Source organism: Callorhinchus milii, unplaced genomic scaffold, assembly GCF_018977255.1.
Source record: "Callorhinchus milii isolate IMCB2004 unplaced genomic scaffold, IMCB_Cmil_1.0 Scaffold1, whole genome shotgun sequence".
In the NCBI taxonomy this organism is placed as follows: Eukaryota; Metazoa; Chordata; class Chondrichthyes; order Chimaeriformes; family Callorhinchidae; genus Callorhinchus; species Callorhinchus milii.
In genome coordinates, this window is record NW_024704742.1 from 77,114,204 (window position 1) to 77,139,754 (window position 25,551).

The window sequence follows — 25,551 nt, forward strand, 5'->3', positions numbered from 1 at the left end:
TTTATGCCTGACATTGGAATGTCGGAATTGAGCCAGCCCTCTGTGACTGTCTCAGTAGTCCTGAGCCAGACAAGTCTGCAGTATTCCAGGCCTCACAGTCAGCCTGGCTCATTGGCAGGACCTGGAAGGGCAGACCAGTCACTGGGGCAGAGAGTCATTCCGCTCAGCTCCTGTTAACCCTTCAAGCCAAAGCACTAAAGGGTAGGGTGGTCCTAGCTGGACAAGCAGCGGGAAAGCTTGCCAGACAGCAATATCAAGGGCAAGCTATGCAATTTTAGCTGGTTAGACTCCAGCAGTACCCCAATGCACACTCTGGGGTCCCCGATCCTTGACTCTTGCCAGCCTGCGACTAATGCTTTCTGGAATTGGGTGAACATAGCAGCTACTTTGTGCATAGCAATATCGCACAAACAGCCATGAAATAAGTGACCAATTTTATTTGGGGGGTTGTCCTTCAGATGAAATGTTAAACCGAGATCTTGTCTCCCTGTTAACATGGATGTTAAAGATCCCATTGCACTATTTGAAAAGAGAAGGGGTGTTTTCTCCCGGTGTCCTGACCAATAGTCTCCCAGATAAAATGTGTCTCTTGACTTCATGGCTGTTTGTGGGAGATTGCTCTGTGCAAATTTGGATGGCACATTCACCTACAAATCCAAGGATTTTTATTAAGTACACCGACAAGTATATGAACAACAACTTGCATTTATATAGTGGTCCTGGTCAGGGAAAGGAAGTGGGGTAGAAAGGAAAGCTGGGGATCAAACCTGAGCCAAAGTTGCATACGTATTTGCTGAGCCTGAGGGAGAGACCAGGGAGGTTGAGGAATTCAGACCCGCAGGAGAGAAGACGTTGACTAGAGCCAAAGAATATGGCTTCCATTGTGCTGACATCCAGCTGTAGGAAATTTGTGCTCATCCGGCCCTTGATGTCTGTCAAACAAGCTGACAGGACACCAGTGGACTGGGAGTCACAACTGAAGGAGAAGTAGATTTGGGTGTCACCAAATCACTCTATGTCTGAGGATGACATCGCTAAGAGGGAGCATGTAAAAAAGAAAAAGGGGGCTAAGGATGGAGCCTTGGGGTACCCAGCAGGTGACCAGGCGGGGGCGGGAGGAAAACCATTTGCCGAGATTTACTGTTGGCGGTTTCTAAAGTAGGACTCAAACCATGCGACTCTGGTCACTTTTTGTAAAGTAAACTAATTTAATCTTGAAATTCAAATATTTTTAGAGTCTCATTCTGCAGTTGTTGAATTAAGATTTTCTTCAATAGTAATTAAATATATCTGCTCTGTGACATGATTGGGTGTTTGGTTGCCATCTTTGTTGACCTTCAACTGTCCTTTCTACCCCATATCAGTGCCATAACCCGTTCTGCCTTCCCCCACCTCTGCAATATCACCCGGTTCCGCCACTGCCTCACCCCTTAGGCGGCAAAAACCCTCATCCACGCATTCAACAACAACATGCACTTATATAGCACCCTCCACCAGAGTAGCGTCTCAGAGCACTTAACAGTGACAGAGCCTAACTCCGAGCCAGGAGGGGGGAGGAGGTGGCCGTAGGTATGGTCAAAAAGGAAGGTTTTCAGACAGGGCTTGAAAAAGGGGAGAGAGGGGGCAAGGTGGAGCGATTGAGGGGGAGCGTTCCAGAGTTTTGGGACGTAGTGGCTGAAACCGCGACCATCGATGATGGGGCGGAGGGTGCGAGGGATGAGCAGGAGGCCAGTGCCAGTCGAGCGGATTGTGGAGTGAGGAGGTCGGAGAGGTAGGGAGGTGCCAGGGAGTGAAGGGATTTGAACACGAGTGTGAGGATCTTGAAGTCGATCTGTTTGGTGATGGGGAGCCAGTGGAGCCTGACCAGAACGGGTGAGATGTGGGTACATAGTTTGGCCCAGGTCAGTATGCAGGCAGCAGAGTTTTGAATGAGCTGGATCTTTTGAATAAGGGGGTGAGGAGTGCGTTTGAGTAATCCAGGCAGGAAGTGACAAACTCATGCACGAGGGTTTCGGCTGCATTTGGTGTAAGGTACGATCGGAGGCGGGCAATTTGGCAGAGGTGAAAGAAGATGGTCCTGGTGAGGGACCGGATGTGGGGGAGGAAGAAAAGCTGGGGGTTGAACCGAACGCCTAGATTGTGCATTGATTCGGTGAGTCTGATAGAGAGCCCAGGGAGGTTGAGCAGTTCAGATCCTCAGGAGTGAAAATGTTGACGGGAGCCAAGGAGTATGGCTTCCGTCTTGTCCATATTCAGTTGCAGGAAAATCGCGCTCATTGCTTTTCTGCCCCCACCATCCATCCCACATTCTCTTTGTATTGCTCCCTCCTTGGCCTCCTTCAAGGTGTATCTCAAGACCGTCCTCTTCGAACGAGCTTTCGGCCATGCTCCTACCCTCCCTGCCCTCCACCCTCCCCAATCCCGAACCCCAGCTGGGGTCCAAATCCCTGACTACCCTGTGCCTTGAGACAACGTCCTCTCGACGTAAAACGCGCTGTGCAAATGTAATTTTGTATTGTATTGACGGGACTGAGAGTTTTGAAAGCTGAATAAGGTAAAATATTCAAGGATTGATAGCTTGCCTGCTGAGCAAACATTCTGATGATTTTTAAAAATTTATTTATATTTTCTCAGGGACTGAATACGGCCTGTAATTCATGACGTATGTACCAGCGAGGAAACACTGAGGCAACCTTTCTGTGATGGGGTTTCGAATTCACTTTGTTTATGACCCACAGGGCTGGTGTTGCATCAGCATAATCTTCTTTGTTTGGCTTTACAATACAATCTTCATTCCCAAACTTATCCTCTACCCTCATTATGAAGAAGGACATATTCCAGGTCTTGTGCTAGCACGTAAGTATCATTGGTTCACGTGGAGATAGAGATTGTTACTGTGATGACTAACTCACTGGGCAAATAATAGACTACAGAACTTGATGGGATACTTCTCCATTTATAAATTGCAGCTTGGTCAGGGTTTCAATGGAACAAAACCAGTGTCTTCATCCGGAGAATGGACTTTTGGTTATGTACACTGTTTGAGTTTCAGGCGTGATTAATCTTTGGGCCTAACCGTAAATCTGAAATGCAAAGATCTTGAACGTGTTGTGCCAATAATTTAGAGATCCGTTCAGATATTGGTTTGACCATGATGTGTTCTGATCTTAAGTTTTCAAGAAAACCTATTTTAGAAGTGAGATTACAACTTGCAATTTCCCAAATGTTTAAACGAGGCTTTTGTAAGTTAGATTTGACATTTGTATTGGAAGTCATTGTGCAGATAATTATGTTTGCAATATATTTAAAATTGAACAGACAAGGATTTCTGCTCCTCAGTGCAATCTGTTCTTGGATTCGTGCCAGCTCAGAGGCAGTACATTGGACAATTTCTTGTAGTGATGTCCAATTTTTAGGACAGTGCAATAGATTTTCTTTTTTCTCGACAATTCCTTATGTCTTCAAGGCAGTTAAATTGTCCTCATTCCCTACCTTTACAATGATGGAAAGCCACCTGGTACCTCGACATGTGTGAACTGAGTCACTGAGTATCTGCAGGATATTCAACCTTAAGAGCAACACTGCTAAGTCCATTCATGACCTCACAGGTTGTTCAGATGTGCGCACCTGCATCAGGGTAATATTCGATAGTGATCAGGACTGGTAACCCTTAAACCAATGTGGTTTTACTTCCTCTTCTTCCACCCACCCTCCCCAGAAAGCCAGGGTGCTGACACCATTTATCTGGTAAAATCGTTCCCCAGATCAAATGGGTGCAGCTAAGCTTAATGTGTGTTGGGTAAATGCCACAACCGTGTTATGTTAATCCAAACTAAGGAAATTTTGAGGGAAACGTGTAATTGTGGGAAATATAAGTCCAAATATTGGAACTATTTGAAACTAAAATGTATGAATGAAAACTAATTTTTTTAAAAATTCTTGTGCTGCTGCTTTTATTCACAGTTTATTACTTGATATCACTCTGCTGTGTGACATCGCTGGTGAGAGCCTCCATCGCTGACCCAGGGCGTCTAGCACCAAACACAGAGATACCCCTTTCAGGTAGGGCACAGAATGAGGCTTGTATACAGAATACGCATGGCCCTGGAGTGGTCCACATTTTGTAACTTAAAACCAATTTGACTTTGATCCAACATTGCCTATCAACTGACACTCAATCCACATGTCCACCAGCCTCTTTCCTTCCCTCTGAATACTAGATTTAGATATTTCATTGTTCATTAATTTATCCAAGGCAATGGACAGTCAGGGATATAAACCCAACCAAGTAGGGGGTTGTAATGAGGAGGGGTGAAGGGCAGGTAGGGTTGGGATAGGAGGGTGGCCGAAGGCGCGGTCAAAGAGGAGTGTCTTGAAACGTGCCTTAAGGAGGCAAGGGAGGGAGCAAGGCGAAGGGGCATTCTAGGTACAGTATTATGTATAACTTTTTTTTATGGTGCGCTCACCAAGCGAACTGTGTTAACTTAAATAGCCCTCACGGCCAGATGAGTTTTGCACCCCTGCTTTAGATACTCCTTCTGCTCGAAATATGCAGAATGATTGCAGCAAGGAAGTGTTTTTCTTTGGTGCATAAAGGCGTACTTTCAACTCACCACTTTATAAATGGACTGGCACAACTGAAATAACCGGATAATTGGACTAAGTAGTTCCTGGTTTGTATGCAAGGCTTCAAATGACAGAATATGAAGTATCTTAAGCCCTGCACTTATGCACAATGTTGCATGAAATATAATACTCAGGCGGGGGCATAGACTATAAGACAGCAGCTGTGTGTGGACATAGTCCAGAACACTGGAGCTCATCGGATGTAATTTTAAACCAACGGAGAGTAGGCACTATTCCAGTATAACAGGATGATAATGGAGTGTGCAATGATACATTTGGCACATAAATAATAATTCATTGTGAACAGTTCAGCTATATTTAAAATGTTGAAACATTTCTTCCAGCAAAATATTTTACATTATCCCTTGCCTTAAAATATTTACTGTAAAAATAACTAATGCTCCAATTTGATCAATGGAAATACTTGCACAGTTCAAGTCCAGAATCGGGGATTTTGGGATCATGGTCTCGGCTAACAATCCAGTGTGTTCGGGTATCGCTGCATTGTTGGAAATGCTGTCCTGTGGATGAAATATTAAACCGTTGTTCTGCCTAATTGTTCATTTGCACACAAATTACACAGTCAAGCCACTTTACAATATATTGCATGGTAAGGCGCGATATAAAAAGCTATTATTATCATCGTCATTATTCACCTTCTGATTATTTGTGGGTCATTGCTTTGCCCCAAATTGACTGCTGTGTTTGCCTATTACGCAGTCACTACATTTTACAGAAAGTATAAAGCACTTCTTGGAAGCAGTTTAATTATTTATTTTACTTGTGTAAATTGTATCAAAACCTTCTGGTGTGTGTGTGTGTGGGGGGGGGGGGGTGGTGATTGTGTTTGAGGGTGGGGGTGTGTGTGGGGGGTGAGTGGGGGTGGGAGTGTGGGGATGGGGGTATGAGAGTGTGGGGGTGTGGGGGTGGTGGTGTTTGTGTGTGGAGGGATGAGAGTGTGTGTGTGGGGAGTGTGTGTGGGGGAGTGGGGTTAGGTATGTGTGGGGGTGGGGGTGTGTATGTGTGGGGGGGCTGTGTATATGTGTGTGTGTTTGTGTGGGGTTGGGTGCAGGGTGTTTGTGTGTGGAGATGGTTGTGAGTGTGGGGATGGGTGTGTGTGCGTGATGGGGGTGGGTGTGTGTGTGGGGGGAGAGTGGGTGTGTGTGGGGTTGGGACTGGGTGTGTGTGGGGGTAGGTGTGGGGAGGTCGGTGGGCGTTGGGGGTGTGTGCGGGAGGGGATGAGGGTGTGTAGGGGTTTGTGGGGTGTGGAGGTGGGTGTCTAGGGTTGGCGGGATGTGTGGGGTGTGTATGTGTGGGGTTTGGGTGTAAGTGGGGGTGGTGGTTGTGTGGGGGTGGGGGTGTATGGGGGGTGTGTGTGTGGGGGTGGGGGTGATGGGTGTGTGTGTGGGGTGGTGGGTGTGTGTGTGGGGGGTGTTTGGGTGTGTGTGGGGGTGTGTGTGTGTGCCTCATAGGCCTTCCCAAATCTTCCCTTCACAAGCTGCAGATCATCCAAAACTCTGCAGCTCGTGTATTCTCACGCACCAGGCTCCGTGACCCCATCACCCCCACCCTCGCCCAACTCCACTGGCTCTTCATCCCTCAGAAGTTCGAATTCAAGATCCTCATCCTCACTTTCAAGGCCATCCATGGCCTTGCCCCCTCCTACCTAGTGCATGCATATTTTATACAAATAAAGGAATGCAGAGTGTTTTTATCTTTCACTATTACATAATAGCTGTATTATGGAAATGGAATGTAAATTAATCTCCATAACTTTGTTTGGATTGCACCATCATTTAGAAAGGGTAAACTAATCCTCTGACATTCAGTGAAATAAAACCATGATTTCACTTTAATGCAAATGTATTGATAGAACAGCATCCTAGTTCAAAATGCAGGAGGCTTCCATCTGTTCACGCTGATACAGTGCAGATTGAGGAAGGGGGATGGTGGGGAGGTGGAATGTTTGGTGTCCAGTCAGGTTTGAGTAAGAACCATTTCCCCTTTCTCACTGACTCCTGAATAATAGCTCACTTGGATAAGTAAACACTTCTGTAGCATGCGGAGGGTTAAGCTAAATAATGATATAGAGAATTCCTTCAGGTACCAACTTCCCAACGCCTTTCACGTTGGAACATCCCAACGCCTTTCACGTTGGGACATTCTCCCAACGTGAAAGGCGCTTTACAAATGTAATTTTGTATTGTATTGCTTATGCCTGATGTAACCTGGAATAATTCGAGCTGGGCTTGGATGCATTGAAATAAGTGAGAAACGAGGCTTCCAAGTTGCTTGGTGACATCTCAACTTGGTGGAAGGTATTCAATTGGGAACCTTGGACAAAGGAATTCAGTGAGTAGAGAAGAGTAGTGTTGGGAATTTTATGAAGAAACTGCAAGCTATTATTAATAATAATAAGAATAATAATACTGTACTTACATTTGATGTAGTGCCTTTCATGTCAGGAAGACGTCCCAAAGCGCTTCACAGGATAAAAATTAAACTTCTTAGTGAACAGGGAGGAGGACTCTTTAGTGCACATCTCTATCTTGAATATCATATTTATGAATTGCAGGTAAGATTTTATTTCTACTGCCTGAGGCATTGTGCATTCCTGAGTATGACAGCTCAGATCTGTTTAATTTGCTGTGAAGTGAAGGTTGCAGAAGGTGCTTTTACATATCATTAGATGATTTTCGATTGTCACGTAAGAGATGATATTGAGAAATTTGAGTCACTGAATTAGTAAAATAACAGGTTAATACTTCCTGTTACATTCTTGAAAACATTTGTGAAAAGACACCGTGATAATTATCGCTTTCTATTTTTATTTCCAAACCTCAATTGATCGCAAAACCATTAATGACTTCAGTAACAAAACACTCCAATGTGATACAGCATTAAGCAGATATTTTCATATTCTATCACTGATGAGAAATATCTTTCTCTGTCTGATCCCCCAATTTGTGTTAACCCTATTTAACTGCCTTTCTCTCACCCCCATGATTTTAGAAGTCTTCTATAGTGTAGAAGGAGAGTCCGCACTGGCTCCCAGAGCAAGGAGATGAAATCAGAAACCACCCCATCTTATCCCCCACAAGACCCTTTCTTTTTAATGAACCTGTCTACTTCCTTCCTGAAACCTACACCACCCTACTCGTATTCCATTTCCCAGCAACTCTGGGTGAAAAAAATCCTCTTGAGTTCTTCTATTTACCCTGTCATGACCTTCATAGCTTATTTCTTTGTGATACTGCTTGAGTTTATTTTTTTTAGTGGTTCTCGCTTTGTGGAATATTGCTGTATGCAAATGGGTATCACATTCAATTGCAATTACCCAGTCACTACACTTTACAGTAAATCCTGTGAATCACTTTGAGACATTCTCCCAATGTGAAAGGCCTATACTAAATGCAAGGATGTTTATGATTTGCAGTGGGCCATTGTAATTGTAAATGCAGGACAACCTTATGAGGTCAGTTATACTGGGTAATGCGCTGCAGAGGACACTGCTGTGTCTGGCAGTACTCAATGCTATTTGTAATGTTCCCGAAATCTCTGCTTGTTCAGCAGCGATTAAGCTGTTCAGAAATAGAAACTGAGCATACTTTTATGTGCATCTCTGGCTAGTGCCTTACTGTTGTGTTTTCCCTGGCCATGTATAGTACAGAACTATTCATCATTTTCTCGAGCAGCGGCAGGGGAGAAGCATGTGGTATGTGGAGTGGTTCTGTCTCTTCAATGACTCTTTGTTGTGAGTGCGGCAACCAAAATGGTAGGGAGGAAGTGTTCTCATTTTGATGGCAATTTTTAATCTTTTCTGATGATTACTGTTGCTTTTACCAACCAGGGAAAAGTAACCTTCAAAGACTGTTACTGTCTGAGAAATGCTTGACCAGGAATCCAAGTCAGGAGACCAGAGGCCTGACATTTTTCCTAGTCTTAGCCCATTTTACTTTGGCTCTAAAAAAAACTGCTTCAAAATTAAAACTGAATTTAAGAATTTTCCACAAGTAAGATGAAATAGTCTGACAGGCTAAGACTAGGTGTAATTTCAATGTTCTATGATGAAAGTTTGTTAATATTTCTACTCATCAGTATTGGATCAAATTCAGGCATAAAGAAATGAGAAACGCAGTGAATTTGGTGTGTTCTAAATACTGAAGATTGTACAGTATAAGAATAATGCTTTCATTTGATAAAACCCCTTATGTTGACACATCTTGCAGTGTTTTACAGTCATCACTAAATATTTGTGATGATCACAGCCAACTAACACACAGCAATGTCTTACAAATGACAGGGAGGTGAATGAGCAATTTAACTGGAAAATTGTTGGCCAGGATACAGGGTGGGGTGGGGGCGGGGAGAGAATCCCTGCTCTTTTTGACCAATGCTACAACTTTTCATGCATTTACTGTCCAGTTGAGCAGCCAGAGAGCACCTACCTTGATTTAACATGAGGTGAGAGAGAGGGGGAGATAAAGAGATAAAGAGAGAGAGAGATTGTACACCTCGATTTAGTTCCCTCTGCACTATATTGAAGTGTCAGCCTAGACTGAGCTCAAAGGCCAGACTTGGGGCTTTAAACCACAATTTTCTGACTCGGAGGTGAGAATGCTAACAACTGAGCCAGGCACCTGACACTACCTACTAGGTAGGATATTTTCTTCCAGGTGTTCTGTGGTTATTGATGCTATTCTAGACTATTTAAACATAATTCTAACTCTGTGACTGTCCAGCGCATTATACCTAAGGGGGAAGGAAGGGGAAAATGTGAACATGGAACATTTCACCCCACACCCACAGATGAACTTTCCACATGGAAAACTAGTTTCATGTTACTAATTTTACTACTTCATACTTTGTTTCATTTCCCAAATTCTGTTGGTGTCACAATGTTTCCAAATAAAATGTTCTTGCCAGACCCTGGTGCATTGTTTCTTTCGTAAAGCGAGTTAATGTTTCCAGTTGGTGTATTAATTAGCCAGACCACTGCACCACTTATTGTACTTTGAGAACTAATTTTCTTTAAATACTATACTTTCACATCATAATAATGAATAATCTTTGACTTTCATATAGTGCCTTATGATGGTGTTGAGACATCTAAAGCACATGACAGGATTTACAGTGAAGTATAGTACTATTTGTCAGCAAATGCAGCAGCCAATTTGCCCGCAATAATATTCCACAAACAGCCACAAAGTTGATCACCAACAATATATATAATAATAATCCTTGCATTTGATATAGCGCTTTTAAGGTCTTGTAGATCTCTCAAAGCACTTCACAGAATATACTGTAAAATGAATTGACTGTATATTTGTGGGCAAAACGCAGCAGCCAATTGCGCACAGAAGTGTCCCACAAACAGTCGTGGATTGAGTGACCAAATTATCATTGGTTTTTTTTCTTAAGGGATTATTATCAGGCGTGTGGAGTAAGGAAACTTGCCCAAGGTTTTGCCCCTGCCGGGAATCAAACCCATGTCTCTCGCTTGCAAGGCGAGTGCTCTAACCACTGAGCTACAGGACTTCACTTGATACCAAATATATCAAGGGGATTGTTTGCCAAGATACCAAGAGAAACTGCTTTCTCTTTTCGAATAGTGACACTTTAATGTCTACCCCAAGAGGTAGATGGGATCTCAGTTGAACACTTCCTCTGAAGGACAGCAGCTATGAACATGCAGCGCTCTGCTAACACTGATTTGAGTGTCAGCCAAATCCGACTTAAAGCAAAGCGACAACCTTCCGCCTCAAAGAAGAGTGCTACCAGCTAAGCCAGGTGGACTACCAGTCTGAATATCTATCTTTAGTCTTAAAGTGTGTCAGCTTGACACAGTGGGAGCAGTCTCGCCTCTTGAGTCAGAAGATTGTGGGTTCAGGTTTCAGGTTGGGACTTGTAATTACATAGTCTAAGCTGACACTCCAATGCAATGCTGGGGCTGTGATACATTGTCAGAGGCAGCGTCCTTCAGGTGAGACATTAAATCAAGATCCCATCTGCCTGTTCAGGTGGATACCACAGCACTGTTCGAAAAAGAGAAGGGAGTATCTCCTAGTGTCTTAGCCAACAAAATCCCCCAAATAACAATGGTCACTCACTCCATGGCTGTTTCTGGGACATTGCTGTGCACAACTAGCAACTGCACTTCATTCACAAAATAAACAGTCAATCCACTTTACAGTATATCCTGTGAAGTGTTTTGAGACATCTCGATTACATGAAAAATGCTATTTCAAATATTATTATTAGTAGTCTGTACTGGCTGTCCTTCTGTACCTTCTTATTGGAGCTTTTCTGTATAAAATTTAGAGACATTTGGTACATTATTTGCTATTTTATTTCTAATTCATAATCCCTGTGGTCTGTTCTGAGCCAAAAGCATTCTACATTGATTGTTGGAAGCCATATAATGTAGTTTACCTAGATTTCCAAAAGAAGTTTAACAAAGTACCATGTGGAAAGCTCCTTCACAAACTGTGGTCAGTGGGTGTCAAAGATAAGACATGGATATGGATTCATGATTGATTGAAGGAAAGGAAGCAGTGGATCTTTTTTGTTCCGGAAGCTAGGTCAAAATGGGGGGCAGGGGGGAGCCATTAAATGAGGTATCTTAGGTTCTCAATCCTTGTATATGTTAATGTCCTGGATTTGCATTCCCAATGTAAAATAGATACATTTTCAGATGTACCAAGTTAAGACTCAGAGGAGGCAGCAAAGGTCCTACAAAGGAAGCCTGCTATGATACTCACAAGGGCTGATAACTGGTGAATTAAATTGAATATAGATAAATGCCAGGTACTACATTTAGATATATATACGAGGAAGAAGGGTCTAGAAGTGTATGAAAGGGAATAAAGAGTGGGTGGAGACTTATAAACACTAGCACAGACTAGTTGGGTTGAATGGCCTGCTTCCATGCTGTACATTCAATCTTATGTGTAGTAGATGAGAATAGTAGGCACCTGTACTCCATAGATGGCATAGAACTTGCCAAGGATGATGTTGAAATGCCTAAGGGAATTGGTTAACTTATTGCTTACAGTCAGACGATGAACAATATTGCCAGATCAGTTGAGGTCATCTCCCTGGGCATTGTGCTCAACTTCTCCAGTTAGGCCATACCTGGAATACCTTGTACAGTACTGGTCACTGCAGTTTAAGGTGGCAGCCCAGGACATGGAAGCGTCAGGATGATCTTTATTCTTTGAGGAATGAGCTGTGAGCAATGATTAGAGAAGTTAGGAATCTACCTTGAAAAGAGAGATCTCGAACGCGACCTTATAGACGTTTATGCTTTTAAAGGAAACAGAACCAGAGGCCACATGTTCTGGTTTGTAAACAGCAATTTTTAGACCACCACCCGGAAATATTATTTTTACGAATGGGATAATTAATGATAGGAAAATATTACCTGGATCAATGGTTGAGGCTGGGAGCCTGGACTCATTTAATAAACGGCTTGATATTGTAACGGAAGGTCAGTAGGGCAGGTGTTCTGGAAGAATGAAATGAAATCACTGAGACGCTTTTCTGTGCGAAGGACAATATATAAATGCAAGTCGTTATGGTTGTTGTTGAAATGGCTCAAAGGACCTCTTCATCCAAAATCTTTGTCATGTACCATTATGGCCTTATATTTGGTTATTGGTTTACTGGCAAATTACTGTTACATCAAATTAAGTAACATGACCCGTGCTCACCAATAAGCATCTTTTTGACAGTTGTTCTAATTGTCAGTAATTAGTACAATGCAGCATGTAAGATGATGTGAAATGTTAGAAAGATGGTAAGCATCGCTTTGTACTGATTGGAGTGAGCTGGACAGTTTTGTTCGATTCAAGTATTTGGATTTTTTTTAACAGATTGGAAGCCCCACCCCTCCCTCCATCAAATTATGATATGTGGGACTTGACAGGTTCTGTAAGAACTCAACAATTTCTCCTACTCTGTCTTTGTAAAGTGCTTTGAGATGCTCTGCTTTGTGAAAGGTGCTCCATGAGTGCAAAGTGTTTGCTCTGGAGGTAGGTTGAGGATTGATGGACTAAGACTGGTGGACAGTGTTGATTCCTAATCATTTAAACTTCTTCCCAAAAGGTTGTAAGGAAAGTCCTATCAGTTCTTGAGCAATCTGTTTAATGGGGAGGGAGGGAGGGGTGTGAAGTGAGCATTTATTTATTTTCTGGGAGGAGAGAAATTTCAGTTGATGCTCATACTTTAGTCTATACTTACCTTAATTGTTTAGTGTTAATGATTAACTTATCCTACCACCAGGCTGAATTTGCGGGTGGGGGAAGAAAGGCAGGCAGATAGAGTTACAGTATTTACTTGTTTATTCACCCTTGGTCGATAGATCTTCCCTAGGATGTAGTTTTATCTAATGTTTCAACCAGGCAATGAGAAGCTCAACGGACACAGTTGCGATTCCGATCGAATGAACTCTTAAAGCTGTTTGCTCACAACATTCTTCAGTATGAAGTATGGATTACCATCTTCAGTCATTGTTAAGGGAGTGCGGCATACAAGTCAGGGACAGTCTGTAGTGCATGGTACATGGTGTATGATGCTTGTATGTCTTCATACCTTCTTAAAAACTCCTGCATAGCATGCTACAGTTAATAATAATCCTTCCATTTGGCATAGCGCCTTTCATGTCGGGAGGTCGACCCAAAGCACTTCACATGATATACTGTGGAGTAGTGACTATTTGTGGATGAAATGTGACATCCAATTTGCACACAGTAATGTCTTGCAAACAGCCATGAAGTGAATGATGATTTTTTTCTGGGGGCACTGGAGAAACTCCCTTCTCTTTTTGAATAGTGACTTGGAATCTTTAACGTCCACCTGAACGGCAGATGGGACCTTGGTTTAATGTCTCTTAAACCTTGGTTTTGGAAGGATGGCATGTCCAACAATGCAACACCCCCCCCCCCCCCCCCCCGCCCCCCAGTACTGCACTGTGCTTAGACTATGTGATTTCAAGCCCCAAAGTGGGGCTTGAACCCACAACCACTGACTCGGGGGCGAGAATGCTACCACTGAGCTAGGCTGGCACACAATCAGATAGTCACTTAGAAGGGAAATGTGCCAAATGTCATCTTTACTGTGCATAGTAAAATGCCTTATGATTTGGTTGTGTAGATTGTGGAACATGGACATTAAAGATCATGTGATACTACTTGAAAACAGAAGAGAGTTTTTCTCAGTGTTCTGGCCAACAGTCCTGCAGGTGAAATTGGGCATTCATTCCATGGCTGTTTGTGGGACTTTCCTGTGTGCAAATTGGCTGCCAGGTTTGCCTATAAATACACAGCAACTACACTTTACAGTAAATCCTGTGCAGTGCTTTGAAACATTTCGACCATGTGATGACACGCTTTATCAGATGTAAGGATTATTAGTATAAATGTGTCAGAATGCAGACTTTCAGTCTTGTCAACCCAATAATTAAAAAAAACCTCTGAATTCTATGTGTTGTGACACCAAACTGCTAAATACTGTACAATCACGACACCTGGACAGAAACATTATTATTGTGTGGAAAGGGAAAATGCAGCCTCATCCTATTTGTTTGCTCTACTATTGAGTAAAGTTTGCAGCATTTCAAAACTAGCACAACCTTATTATAATCTTCATAGTGGTTCGGATCCAGAAAATTCAAACTTGCATTGCAGCGAGGCATGATAGCGGGAGTTTCCTCCACTTGCAGGTGGTTCATATGGGACCACTAACATCACTTCATGGTTATATGCAAAGCAAGAGGTGCAGTGATCCAATGAACCTGAAAGTTGGCTTCTTTTTGTAGCAACGAATTCTAAAATTTACATTTTTCTGATCATTAAATCACTTCTCACTCTGTGCCACCTAAAGGCCGCACTGAACATTGTAAACTAATTTCAGAGCTAATGCCCGTGATACTTCCGAAACCCTGCTAAATCTACCTCTATATTTTGCTACAAAGCCTTCAGCTTATTCTAAAAAAAATTCTTGTGATTTAGATGGCTTATTCATCAAATTGTGTCTTGCTGTGGGTACGTGCCCACTAAGAACTGGACTGAGACTGGCCGAAACCTGTGTCATCGATAAATTCGCAACCAGCCGGGAAAGGAGACTTTCAATCTATCAATTTGGGCTTTGTTGAAAGCAAGGTCCCAGGGGTTGTAGTACAGAACAACATCCTGGCCCCAGGATGCAATGCTTTTTTTCCATGTCAACCAGTTAGTGTGGAACACAGTTGGAACACAGTTAATTGATGATGTTGTAATGGACCAGGAAATTACTCACTTTTTGTGGGTGGGGGGAGGCGGCAGCTATCTGGGATTTCCTGTAAAGCTATACAGTTGCTAACACAAATATAGAGAAGAGATATCTTCATTGTATTTTTTGTGTCAGCAAAATCTGCAGGTATTCAATGCTGTCTTGGCACAGGCGCTGTTTATTCTTTTTCAGACCAATGAACTTAGATATTTATCAGAAGGTAATTTACACTTTCTTCTTGTGCGGGATTTCTCCCAACACTTTTTGTTTTTATGTTCACATATTTTTGGAAAGAAGCCAATGGACGCATTGTGCTCCCTACATGGTAATAGCTAAGTAATTGTTCACTTAAGTGTAACTGTTTTGGATGTCATGTTTTCAAAAAAACCTGTAAAGTTTTTTTCCTGTTTTCCTGTTTCAAGCATAGCCATAGGAACACAGTGTGTATGCATCCCTAGTTTGCATGCTGCACTAGCTGAGATGGCCCCCGTATTCTGTATCATCTTAGTAAAGAACTGACCTCCTGTGTCTGTGCAAGGAGTGCTGCTCGGAGCATTGAGCAAAGGAAGAAATACTGCTACATTGTTCACCTTCCATTATTGCTGTGCCTGGGGCATTAATGCCCCATTTGTTTTTATGCATGGTGCTTGGGGATTGAACCTTGCTTAGCTTTACAGGTTTTTTGAATCAGGCGAGGTAACACGAAATTTCGCTAACAGTTAATTAGAAAGTTCTGAGACACATTGGTCATTGTTTTTTGCTGGCTTTCAACCTTGCACCCGGACATTTTGATGTGCGTGGTTTTCTTTCTACGCATTTGCCTTGCTGTTTGTTTCCTATTTCTTTCTCCCGATCCCCCCACCCCCAGTGTTCTCAGAAGTGACTATTTAATTGTTTTCTTGCATGGTTGATGTAATGTGGTTTGTTAGTGTTAACACTACAGACCTGAATCTAATTTGCCTCGAAATCCTAACCTTACATTAAGGACATAAGCTGGAAAGTGTGTTGAGATCAAAGTGGTTGCAGAAATAATAAGGAGTCTCCTTGAGGCCACATTGCTGGCTATGGGTATGGGAATTGTTACATCCTGTGTGTGTGAGTATGTGTAGATTAATGTGGTGTTCTGGGTTTTCATGGATATGCCAGATGCTTGGGTGGATGGATACAAAATATACAGTCAATTTACAGTATATTCTGTGAAGCACTTTGAGACGTCTCAAAAATTTGATAAGGCGCTATATCAAATGTAAGTATTATTATTATACATTGTCTGTGTGTTACACACAGCATATAATAATGCAGTCACTACACTTTACATTATATCCTATGAAGCACTTTGGGACATCCTCCAGACAAAAAAAGGTGCTTTTCTAAATGTAAGGATTATTATTATTGTATACTTCTCTCTCACAAAAGCGATGCAAATTGTGGTGAGTGTATTAGACTGAAATGTTGGTTGGTGTTGTTCTTCGAGCCTTTGGTGATGTCTTTACAATAGGATAATCTCATTATCTTCTGACATTGCTTTTGGTGCTACTTGAAATTGCAGTTCAATTAACCTGTAATTTGATGTAAGTCCATTTTAAGTACCAGTAGAGAAGTATAGATAACGCTTTTCCAAAAAACAAACCAAAGAGTCAGTGGAGGTATTTTGTCAGCATATTGAAGAGGGAATAGACCATGAAGGAATTGCAGTAGAGCCTGTTAACATAGTATTGGGACTGACTAGTTAGACCAATTGCTAGATATCCCTTTAAAAGTAAATGTACAATTAGAGAATGTTGTGGATTGAGAATCATTACAGTAATGGGTGATTCCAGTGCTACGTTCCTGTGCTTTTTTCCGTCTTTAGGGAAAAACATTGGGATCAGCTCTTCCTCCCCCCGGTGGCAAAACCATTCCATTGCAAGGTGCACTTAAACCCCATTTTAGAAACCGTTCTTAACTGAGTCCAATATTGTTTCAGATCTTCAAAACCTGTGGTTATTGGTGAAATTAAGTCTTGAAGAACTGAGAGACTTTTTTTTGATGGTGTTGGTGCTGGGTGGGGGGGGGGGGGGACATGGGGGTGTACTGTCATGTGATTCTTAGGATTTTTTTAAAAAAAGCCTCTGATTTGAATTCCATCGGTCTTGTTGCAGAAAGACAATATTGGGAAATGTGTAATAAATGTAACCAGATGAGGCCAAAGCGAACTCACCACTGCAGCCGATGTGGGCACTGTGTTCGGAAAATGGATCACCACTGTCCCTGGTAAGTGTCCTCTGTAACCTTACAGTTAGGCTTTCGGTTTCTGGTTGTAATTTACGGACTTTCGCAATCTTCTCCAACTCAAGGAAAATGAATTTGCACCATTGAAGATTTGTTTTCTTCACTTATTAAAAAAAATATTTTGAACTACAAAATGTGTTCAACCTGCTCACTAGACTGTAAAACTGACTATCGCCCATTCCCTCTTCCTATCCCCCACACGCCCCATTGCTAAAGTGTGGGATGAATTTTATGAATCTCACCCACCACGTTAAAGCAAGGCTTCACTGTAATATCACAGACTTAGCTTGAAAATGTTTTTTTCCCCCAAAAGACAGGAAGCCATTGGCAGACATTCGTTTAGATTGACTTGCATTTGTTTTGTGAATAAATTGTTAAACATGTATAAAATGGTAAGTGGGATTAAAAGGGTAAACCCAGATCCACATTTTAGGATGCATCAAGACAGTCAGTTTAGCTTTGCAAAGGGCAATTTCTGGACAGATACCAGGAAGTTTTCTTTACTCGGAGGGTAATTAACAACTGGAACAGGTTGCCAGAAAAGGTGCTAGAGGCCAGGATAGTGGATTTGTTTATAAAGCAGGATGATTTTGTCATGAGAGAGACACTGAGATGGGTTTTCTGGAACAACAAATAATTGCATTTATATAATAATAATACTCATAATATATAGCGCACTTCACATCGGGAAGACGTCTCAGGGTGCTGGACAGTCGAGTGTTAGTACCAGTGCTAGGGGTTGGATTCAGGAGGGTGGGGCCAAAGGGTGAGGGGAAAGATGACAAAGGCGTTGTCTTAAAAAGGGTGGTTTTGAGATCGATCTTAAAGGACGTCAAGATGAGGAAGGAAGATGAGTGTCTCCGGGATGGAGTTCCAGAGAGTGGAGGCTGGATGCCAATGGCGGGACAGGCAGGGTGGAGGACATGGAGTAAGCCAGTGCTAGCCGAGCAGAGGCAACGAGCGGATTGATAGGTTTAAGAAAGTCGCAGAGATAGGGTGGGGCAAAACCGTGGAGGGATTTAAAAGTGAGGACGAGGATCTTGAACTCGATCCTCTTGGGGATGGCCAGTGGAGCCTAGTAAAGTTTGGGGTATAGGTACATGAAGCCCAGTGTGGGAGAGGACATCAACTGCAGAGTTCTGGATGATCTGAAACGTGTGTAGGGAAGAGTTGGGAAGTCCAGCTAGTATAGTCAAGCCTGGACATGAAAGCATGGATGAGGGTCATGGCAGCCCAAGGGGAGAGCTAGTGCAGAGGTAGGGAATGTTTTGAATGTGGGGGAAAGCTGAACAAGTTAAGAGTACAGATATGGGGTTCAGTGGACAGTTGAGTCAAACAAAACACCAAGATTCGGTATTAACTCCGTGAGGTGGAGTGTGCATCAATGTAGCTTGATGGTGTCGGCGCATGAGGTGACAAGGCGATGAAAGGAGCCAAGCAGGAGAACTTTTGTCTTGTTGACATTCAAGTGGAGAAAGTCGGCTCTTATCCAGAACTTGATTTCTCACAGGTAATTAATTGGTCAGGACAGTAATGTTCATGGAATCAGGTGGAGAAAGAGAAATAGAGTTGGGTGTCATCCACATACATGTAGAAGTTAGCATGTCTGCGGATGACATCGCTGAGTGGAAGCATGTAAGTATTAAAGAGGAAAAGACTGAGGATAGAGCCCTGAGGAATGCTGCACATGGTGCGAGGGTGGGAGGAGAAGCCGTTGGCAGACACAAAGAGACGTGGGATAGGTAAGAAAGAAACCAAGAAAGGACAGAACCGTGAAGGCGGAGCTAAAAGGAAAGGCGGTGGACAAGGATAGAGTGGTCAACAGTATCAAAGGCAACAGAGGTCAAGAAGGATGAGGAGGCAGAAAGAGAGGCAGAGGGGTTTTGTGCAAGGAACCAAGGAAGCAATGACTTGTTCCAATACTTTAGAGAGGCAAGGCAAATTGGAGATTAGATAGTAATTAGAATCGAAGGGTTGAGGGAAGGATTTTTGAAGGTGGGGTGATGACAGCTGTTTTGAAGGAGGTGGGAACTGTGCCAGTGGACAAAGAGAGGCTGATTATATCTGTTAGCATCGGGGCAATGAGGTGGAGCTGAGCGATCAGGAGAGGGGCGGCGATGGGGTTGAGGGAGCACGTTGTGGGCTTTATTCAAGAGATGTGAAGGAGAGGAAATAAGAAAAAATGGGGTTGAAGGGGGAAATGAGAGGAGACCGGGGATGGGCAGTAGCAAGGGCAGAGGGGACAGTCGGATTATCTCCCAACTTTGAACCTGATGAAGTCTGTTATCTCCTTGTGTTTGGAGTTCGAGGAGAAGAATATGCAGGATGTGGGAAGGTGGATGAAGGAGTGGTGGAGAAGAGGAGCCTGGGTTGTCTTTGGCTTCAGGGTGGAGGGGATGAGATAGGATGGGCTGAAAGGTCTTGTTCACCCAAATCAATCTTGTGAAGCTTTTTACCGCAGTGATGAATCTTAATCCTTTGATATAACAGAAGTTCTGCCCTCTTGTGGTCAAAAATGAATATTCAGTTAATTCTGTGCCTAATCTGCAACAGCTACTCTGTGTGTTTATACAGCACCCTTCACGCAGGATCGTGTCTGGGAGTGCTGAGAGTGGTAGGATTGCACTGTGAGAGAGGGAGGGGGAAGGGCAGGTGACCATAGGCTGGTCGAAGAGATGGGTTTTAAGGTAGAATTTAAAGATAGATAAGAAAGGGCGACGTGGAGGGATTGAGGCAATGAGTTCCAGAGGTTAAGGGCTCAGTGGCTGAAAGCATGAGCTCACTGAAGTCTAATGATTAGATATACTGCAGTACTAATGACCTTCAATGGCTAGAAATGGCTATATATAAAATAATGGAGTAAGATGTACATGGACGTTGCAAAATAGTAATCCTTGTACAGAAGACAGACTTGCACACAAATTCTGTGTGTGGTGGTCTAGTGCCTTCTAGTGCCTCCCAATGTGAAAGACCCTATATAAATGGAATATGTTGTTGGTGATGGTGGTGGTGGGGAATGGAGAAACTTGAAATATGTAATTTCCTTGAAAGCCTGACTGAATTGAATTTCAGCTTCTGAATGTCTTTGCTCACAACATGAGCCCTGGCATTGGTTCACTTTCTTATTTAGAAATCTCTGAATTGGGACCATTTGCTTCAGGTTATACATACCATGAGGCTATGTGCCAGCCTGCCCCGCATTCACCACCCTGTGATCTAATATAGAGAGCCATATCCCACACCTCACTGTATAGTACTAAGGTGTTTTGCATTTGACATAACATCTTATCGCATCATCCAAAATGTTTTGAAGTGCTTCAAGATTTATTGCAAAGTACAGTGACGGTGTATTTTGCAGACAAATGAGGTATCCAATTTGCATACAGCAATATACCACAAAAGCCATGAACTGAATGACCAATTTAATCTGGTGGACTGTTGGTCAGGACACCAGGAGAAACTCTTTTTGAATAGGTATCATAGTATTTTTAACATCTACTTGAAATGGCAAATAGGACCTCAATTTAACATGTCATCCAAAGGGTGGCAACTCTGATACACATTTACAAACCATAAGTGAGTTGCAGTTGTTCCCATTTGCCAATGTAGTTTAATAAATAGACACATTTTCAGCATTGGAGAGTCTTATGTTTTTTGACAAGGGTAAATATTTATTGAAGGGATTTCTAAGCTCAACAAATCTGTGTGTCAGGCACCCATCCTAAATTAACCAATGTACCTGCCATCCACTTTGTGAGGTCTTTTCTATTTAAAAAAGGTGGAAAGGAAAATATGGGGAATTATAGGCGAGTTAGTCTCACATCAGTGATAGGAAAAATTTTAGAATCATTGATTAAGGATGTGGTAGTGTGGTATTTAGGGGAACACAATATAACTAGGCCAAGTCAACATGGCTTTACAAAAGGGAAGTCATGTTTGACAAATCTCATAGAGTTTTTTGAGTATATTTTCAGTAAATTAGATAAGTTTGAATCAGTGGATGTGGTCTATTTGGACTTCCAGAAAGCATTCGATAAGGTGCCGCATAAAAGGTTAGTCCAAAAAATAAGGGCCCATGGAATTGGGGGGAGCATATTAACGTGGATTGGGGAATGGTTAACGGGTAGGAAACAAAAAGTAGGGATAAAAGGGTCCTTTTCAGATTGGCGGGATGTGACTAGTGGAGTGCCACAAGGATCAGTCCTTGGGCCTCAGCCATTTACCATCTACATCAACGATCTAGATGAGGACATTCAAGCTAACATATCTAAATTTGCGGATGACACAAAATTGGAGGAAGTGTCAACACAGAGGATGACATTAAAAAAATGCAGCGAGACATAGATAGGTTAGGTGATTGGGCAGGTAGGTGGCAGATGAAGTATAATGTAGGGAAGTGCAAAGTCATCCACCTAAGGTAGCGAGAACAGTAGAGCGGGTTATTTTTAAAAGGGGAGAGATTGGAATGTGTTAGCGTCCAGAGGGACTTGGGTGTCCTTGTACACCAATCACAGAAAGTTAGTCTGTAGGTGCAGCAGCAATTAGGAAGGTGAACGGTATGTTAGCATTCATTATGAAAGGATTAGAGTATAAGAGTAGGGAAGTCTTGCTGCAACTGTATAGGGCCCTGGTGAGACCACACCTGGAATACTGTGTCCAGTTTTGGTCTCCTTATTTAAGGAAGGACGTACTTGCCTTGGAAGGGGTGCAGCGTAGATTTACTAGAGTAGTACCAGGAATGAAGGGGATGAGTTAGGAGGGTAAGCTGACCAATTTGTGCCTATATTCTCTAGAATATAGAAGAATTAGAGGGGATCTTATAGAAACCTATAAGATCATCAAAGGGCATTATAGAGTAGATAGTGGGAGATTGTTTCCCCTGGTTGGAGAAACTAAAACCAGGGGTCACAACCTTAAAATCAAAGGCCAGCCCTTTCGCACTGAGTTGAGGAAGAACTTCTTCACTCAAAGGGTGGTGAATGTATGGAACTCATTACCCCAAAAGGTTGTTGACACTCAGTCCTTGAAAATATTTAAGACTGAGATAGATATATTTCTTATTACAAAAGGGATTAAGGGATATGGGGATAATACAGGGTTAGGTTATTAGCTGGAGTTAGATTAGAAAATCAGCCATGATTGAATGGCGGGGCAGGCTTGAAGGGTCGAATGGCCTATTCCTGCTCCTACATGTTATGTTAAAACCTGAGCTTGTTGGATGGCAAATGACCAACTAGTGACTATCCTCTTGGGGGGGAGGGAAGTTAATGGGGTCTCCTTGGAGCTGAACTGGCTCGAAGGTGATCTGTTTGGCAATGCATTGTCTGAATGAAGTCAACCTTCTGTGACGGTCTTGGTAGTTCAGTTCCTGAGCCAGGCGAGTCCACAGTATTCCAGGGCACTGCTGATGACAGGCCATCAGCATCGGCAGGACTGGAAGGGCACACCAGTCACTGGAAACAGGGACTCTTCCTACTCAGCTCCTGTTAACCCTGCAAGCCAAAGCCCTAATGGATAGAGTGGTCCTAGCTGGACAAGAAGCAGGAAAGCTTTTTTGGACAGTGCTATCAATAGTGAGCTGTGCGGTTTTAACTGGTTAGCCTCCAGCAGTACCCAAACAAAAACCTGGGCTCGCGAAGCCTTGGCTCTTGCTAACCTTCTCCAAATGCTCTCCAGAATTAGGTAATCAGGCTTGTCTCTACGGGAAGAGAGTATGCATTCCCTTCCAAAATACAAGCATTTCTATGTGTAGGTGGCGTATGTGGAACTCTTAGTTTGGTTTGGATACCTTCCACGTGCGTCAGAGACCTGGCTCACCAAAAAAAAAATTGCCTTTAAGTTTTGCGTTTTCTTGCATGTTCCTTACGTTTATTGGTTACATGCTGTGGACAGATTATTGTAATTGTAAATTACATCTTTACTTTCCTTCTCTTGCCCCGTTCCCCCTCTCTCAACCCCCTTTCACAGGATCAACAACTGCGTTGGTGAGGACAATCACTGGCTCTTTCTGCAGCTGTGTTTCTATACCCAATTCTTAACTTTAATCACACTGTTCCTGGATTTCTCTCAGTATTACTGCCTGCAGCCGATAATAAATGTAAAAGAGGTAAGAATGCTGCTTAGACATAATTTTACATTGTTCACTTGAATTGTACAAAGCATGATGTGAAGATTTGTAGGAACATGTCATACAAACTTCGAATTCAAGATCCTCATCCTCATCCTCACCTACAAGGCCATTCACGGCCTTGCTCCCTCCTACCTCTCCGACCTACTATCCCCCTACCTACCTGCCCGTACCCTCCGTTCCTCTGGCTCCGGTCTGCTCCACATCCCCCGCCCCAACTGCCCTACCATTGGTGGCCGGGCCTTCAGCCTCTCAGCCCCTAGGCTCTGGAACTCTATCTCCCAGTGCCTTCGCCGCCTCCTCCCTTTCCTCCTTCAAGGCCGGTCTCAAGACCTTTCTCTCTGACCGTGCCTTCAGCTCCCCTCTCGACTCTCTTCCCCCTCCTCGCTCCCTCCCTTCCCTCCCCTCACCTTGACCATTTCCCCCTTGCTCGGGTCCTGACCCAACTGTACAGCGTCTTGGGATGTCCTCCTGACGTGAATGGCGCTCAATAAATGGAATCTTGTTGTTGTTGTTGTTTGGGATGCAGAGGGTGTGACCTGCTGGGAAAGACTGATCCAGGCAGATTGAAGTGAATGAGTATGTTTTATTTTGTAAGTAGTAGGCTTTAGATTGGCCTCATACAAGCATAGACTCTGTTTTTCACTTTGCAATATAAGTGAAGCACTTTGGGATGACCTCTGATGTGAAGGGTACTATACTAAATGTAAGCATTGTCCTTCATACCAAATGTAACCCAACCTTTAAACTGAGGTTCCAACTGCCTGCTCAGGTAGATGTTAAATATCCCATGGCACTATTCAAAAAGAGGAGGGAGTTTCTCCCTGTACCTTGGCCGACAGTTCCCCAAATAAAAAATTGGTCATTCATTTCATGGCAGTCTTGTGTGCAATTGTTTGCCTATAATACATGGTCGCTCCATTTCACAGTAAATCCTGTGAAGTGCTTTGAGACATTCGTCTGACATTTATTATTATTATTATTACTATTTTTATTGTTGTTGTGTCTGTGCTATTGCTGCTGTTTTTTCTCCAAGTTGCTCTCTTTACTTAATCCCAGTTTCCAGCTCTTTTCCCATATAACTTAATGTTTTTACCGCTCAGGTTCTTATTCTGAATGCTTCTATTGATTCACCCTCAATAATTGAAAGATGAATTTCGCCCACAAAATATACAGTTCACATTACAGTGTATTCTGTGAAGCAATTTGAAACGTAATCAGGCGCTATATCAAATGCAAGGATTATTATTAATAGTTACCTGTGGTAATGAATTCCAAACTCTAACATCCCTCTGAGTGAAGATTCCTTCTAACTTTTCCCTGGTTTCCAGCTAACAAGCCTTTGGCTGGTTTATGTTTGAAATGTATGCTCTTCCTGGCCTAAAATAAATGATTTGCCTAGAAGTCTTGGGCCTAGCCTGTTCCATCATAAAGCATTATAAATTGTCTGAGGAGAGCTCCAGTTTCATCCTTCTTGCTTTAACCAGGTTTCAGCATTTAATACCCAGTTAGATATGTTAATCAAATTAAACTGGGGTCTTAATTTAATCCTCTTACAATGAGCCTCTTTAAAAATTGTGCCCTTAATACTTTCAGTTTAAGCTGCAATCATTTCTTCCTCCCCAAAAGGAGCAGTTTGTGCTCAGACATGAGCTGGCGTTGCTGCGGATATCCACTTTCATGGCCTTAGTGATGTTCGGAGGGATGCTCAGCCTCTTTCACAGTCAGCTGACAGGCATTCTGGCAGTAAGTACGATTCCTGTTATCCTAATGCAGAACCTCCTTGTCTTGGTTTGTGTAGTCTCGGCGTTTCAGGTAAAACTATTAAATATTGCTGAAAAGTGTCTCCTTATTGAAGTGCAATCTTGGGGACCCCAGAGTGAGCATTGGGATACTGCTGGAGGTTAAGGCAGCTAAACCACATAACTTGCCATTGAAAGCACTGACTGGCAAGCTTTCCTGCTGCTCCTACCTGTTAGGGCTTCGGCTTACAGGTTAACAGAACCTAATTGGGAAGAGTCCCGCCCCCAGTCTGCCACTCCAAATGCTACTGTTGAGCCAAGCTGACATCAGCAGGACCATGTAGTACGTTAGACCCACCTGGCTCAGGAACCAGACCAGTGGCACCACTGCAGAGGGTTGACTCGATTCCGACCTTCTGATTCCAAACATATCATCTTGGAGCCAGTCAGCTATTTGACCCATTGATTTGATGCTGATGCTAACTCTGGAGCTTCCTATGCCAATTCCCTGCTTCA

At 43.0% G+C, this 25,551-nt stretch overlaps 1 protein-coding gene across 3 annotated transcripts in view; it reads left to right on the forward strand.

Annotated features, from left to right (window-relative positions):
- The window catches only part of zdhhc21 (zinc finger DHHC-type palmitoyltransferase 21), a 48,988-nt gene that overhangs the window by 9,121 nt on the left and 14,316 nt on the right, over window positions 1-25,551 (forward strand). For 2 of the 3 annotated variants that reach the window (XM_042332372.1, XM_007891992.2), the window contains exons 2-6: window positions 2,635-2,856; window positions 3,964-4,062; window positions 17,037-17,148; window positions 23,134-23,272; window positions 24,923-25,039. In XM_042332372.1, coding sequence (XP_042188306.1) covers window positions 2,703-2,856; window positions 3,964-4,062; window positions 17,037-17,148; window positions 23,134-23,272; window positions 24,923-25,039 — 621 coding nt within the window. In that variant the 5' untranslated portion in view covers window positions 2,635-2,702. The remainder of the gene's footprint in view (window positions 1-2,634; window positions 2,857-3,963; window positions 4,063-17,036; window positions 17,149-23,133; window positions 23,273-24,922; window positions 25,040-25,551) is intronic. The other variant, XM_042332385.1, reaches the window with a different exon arrangement.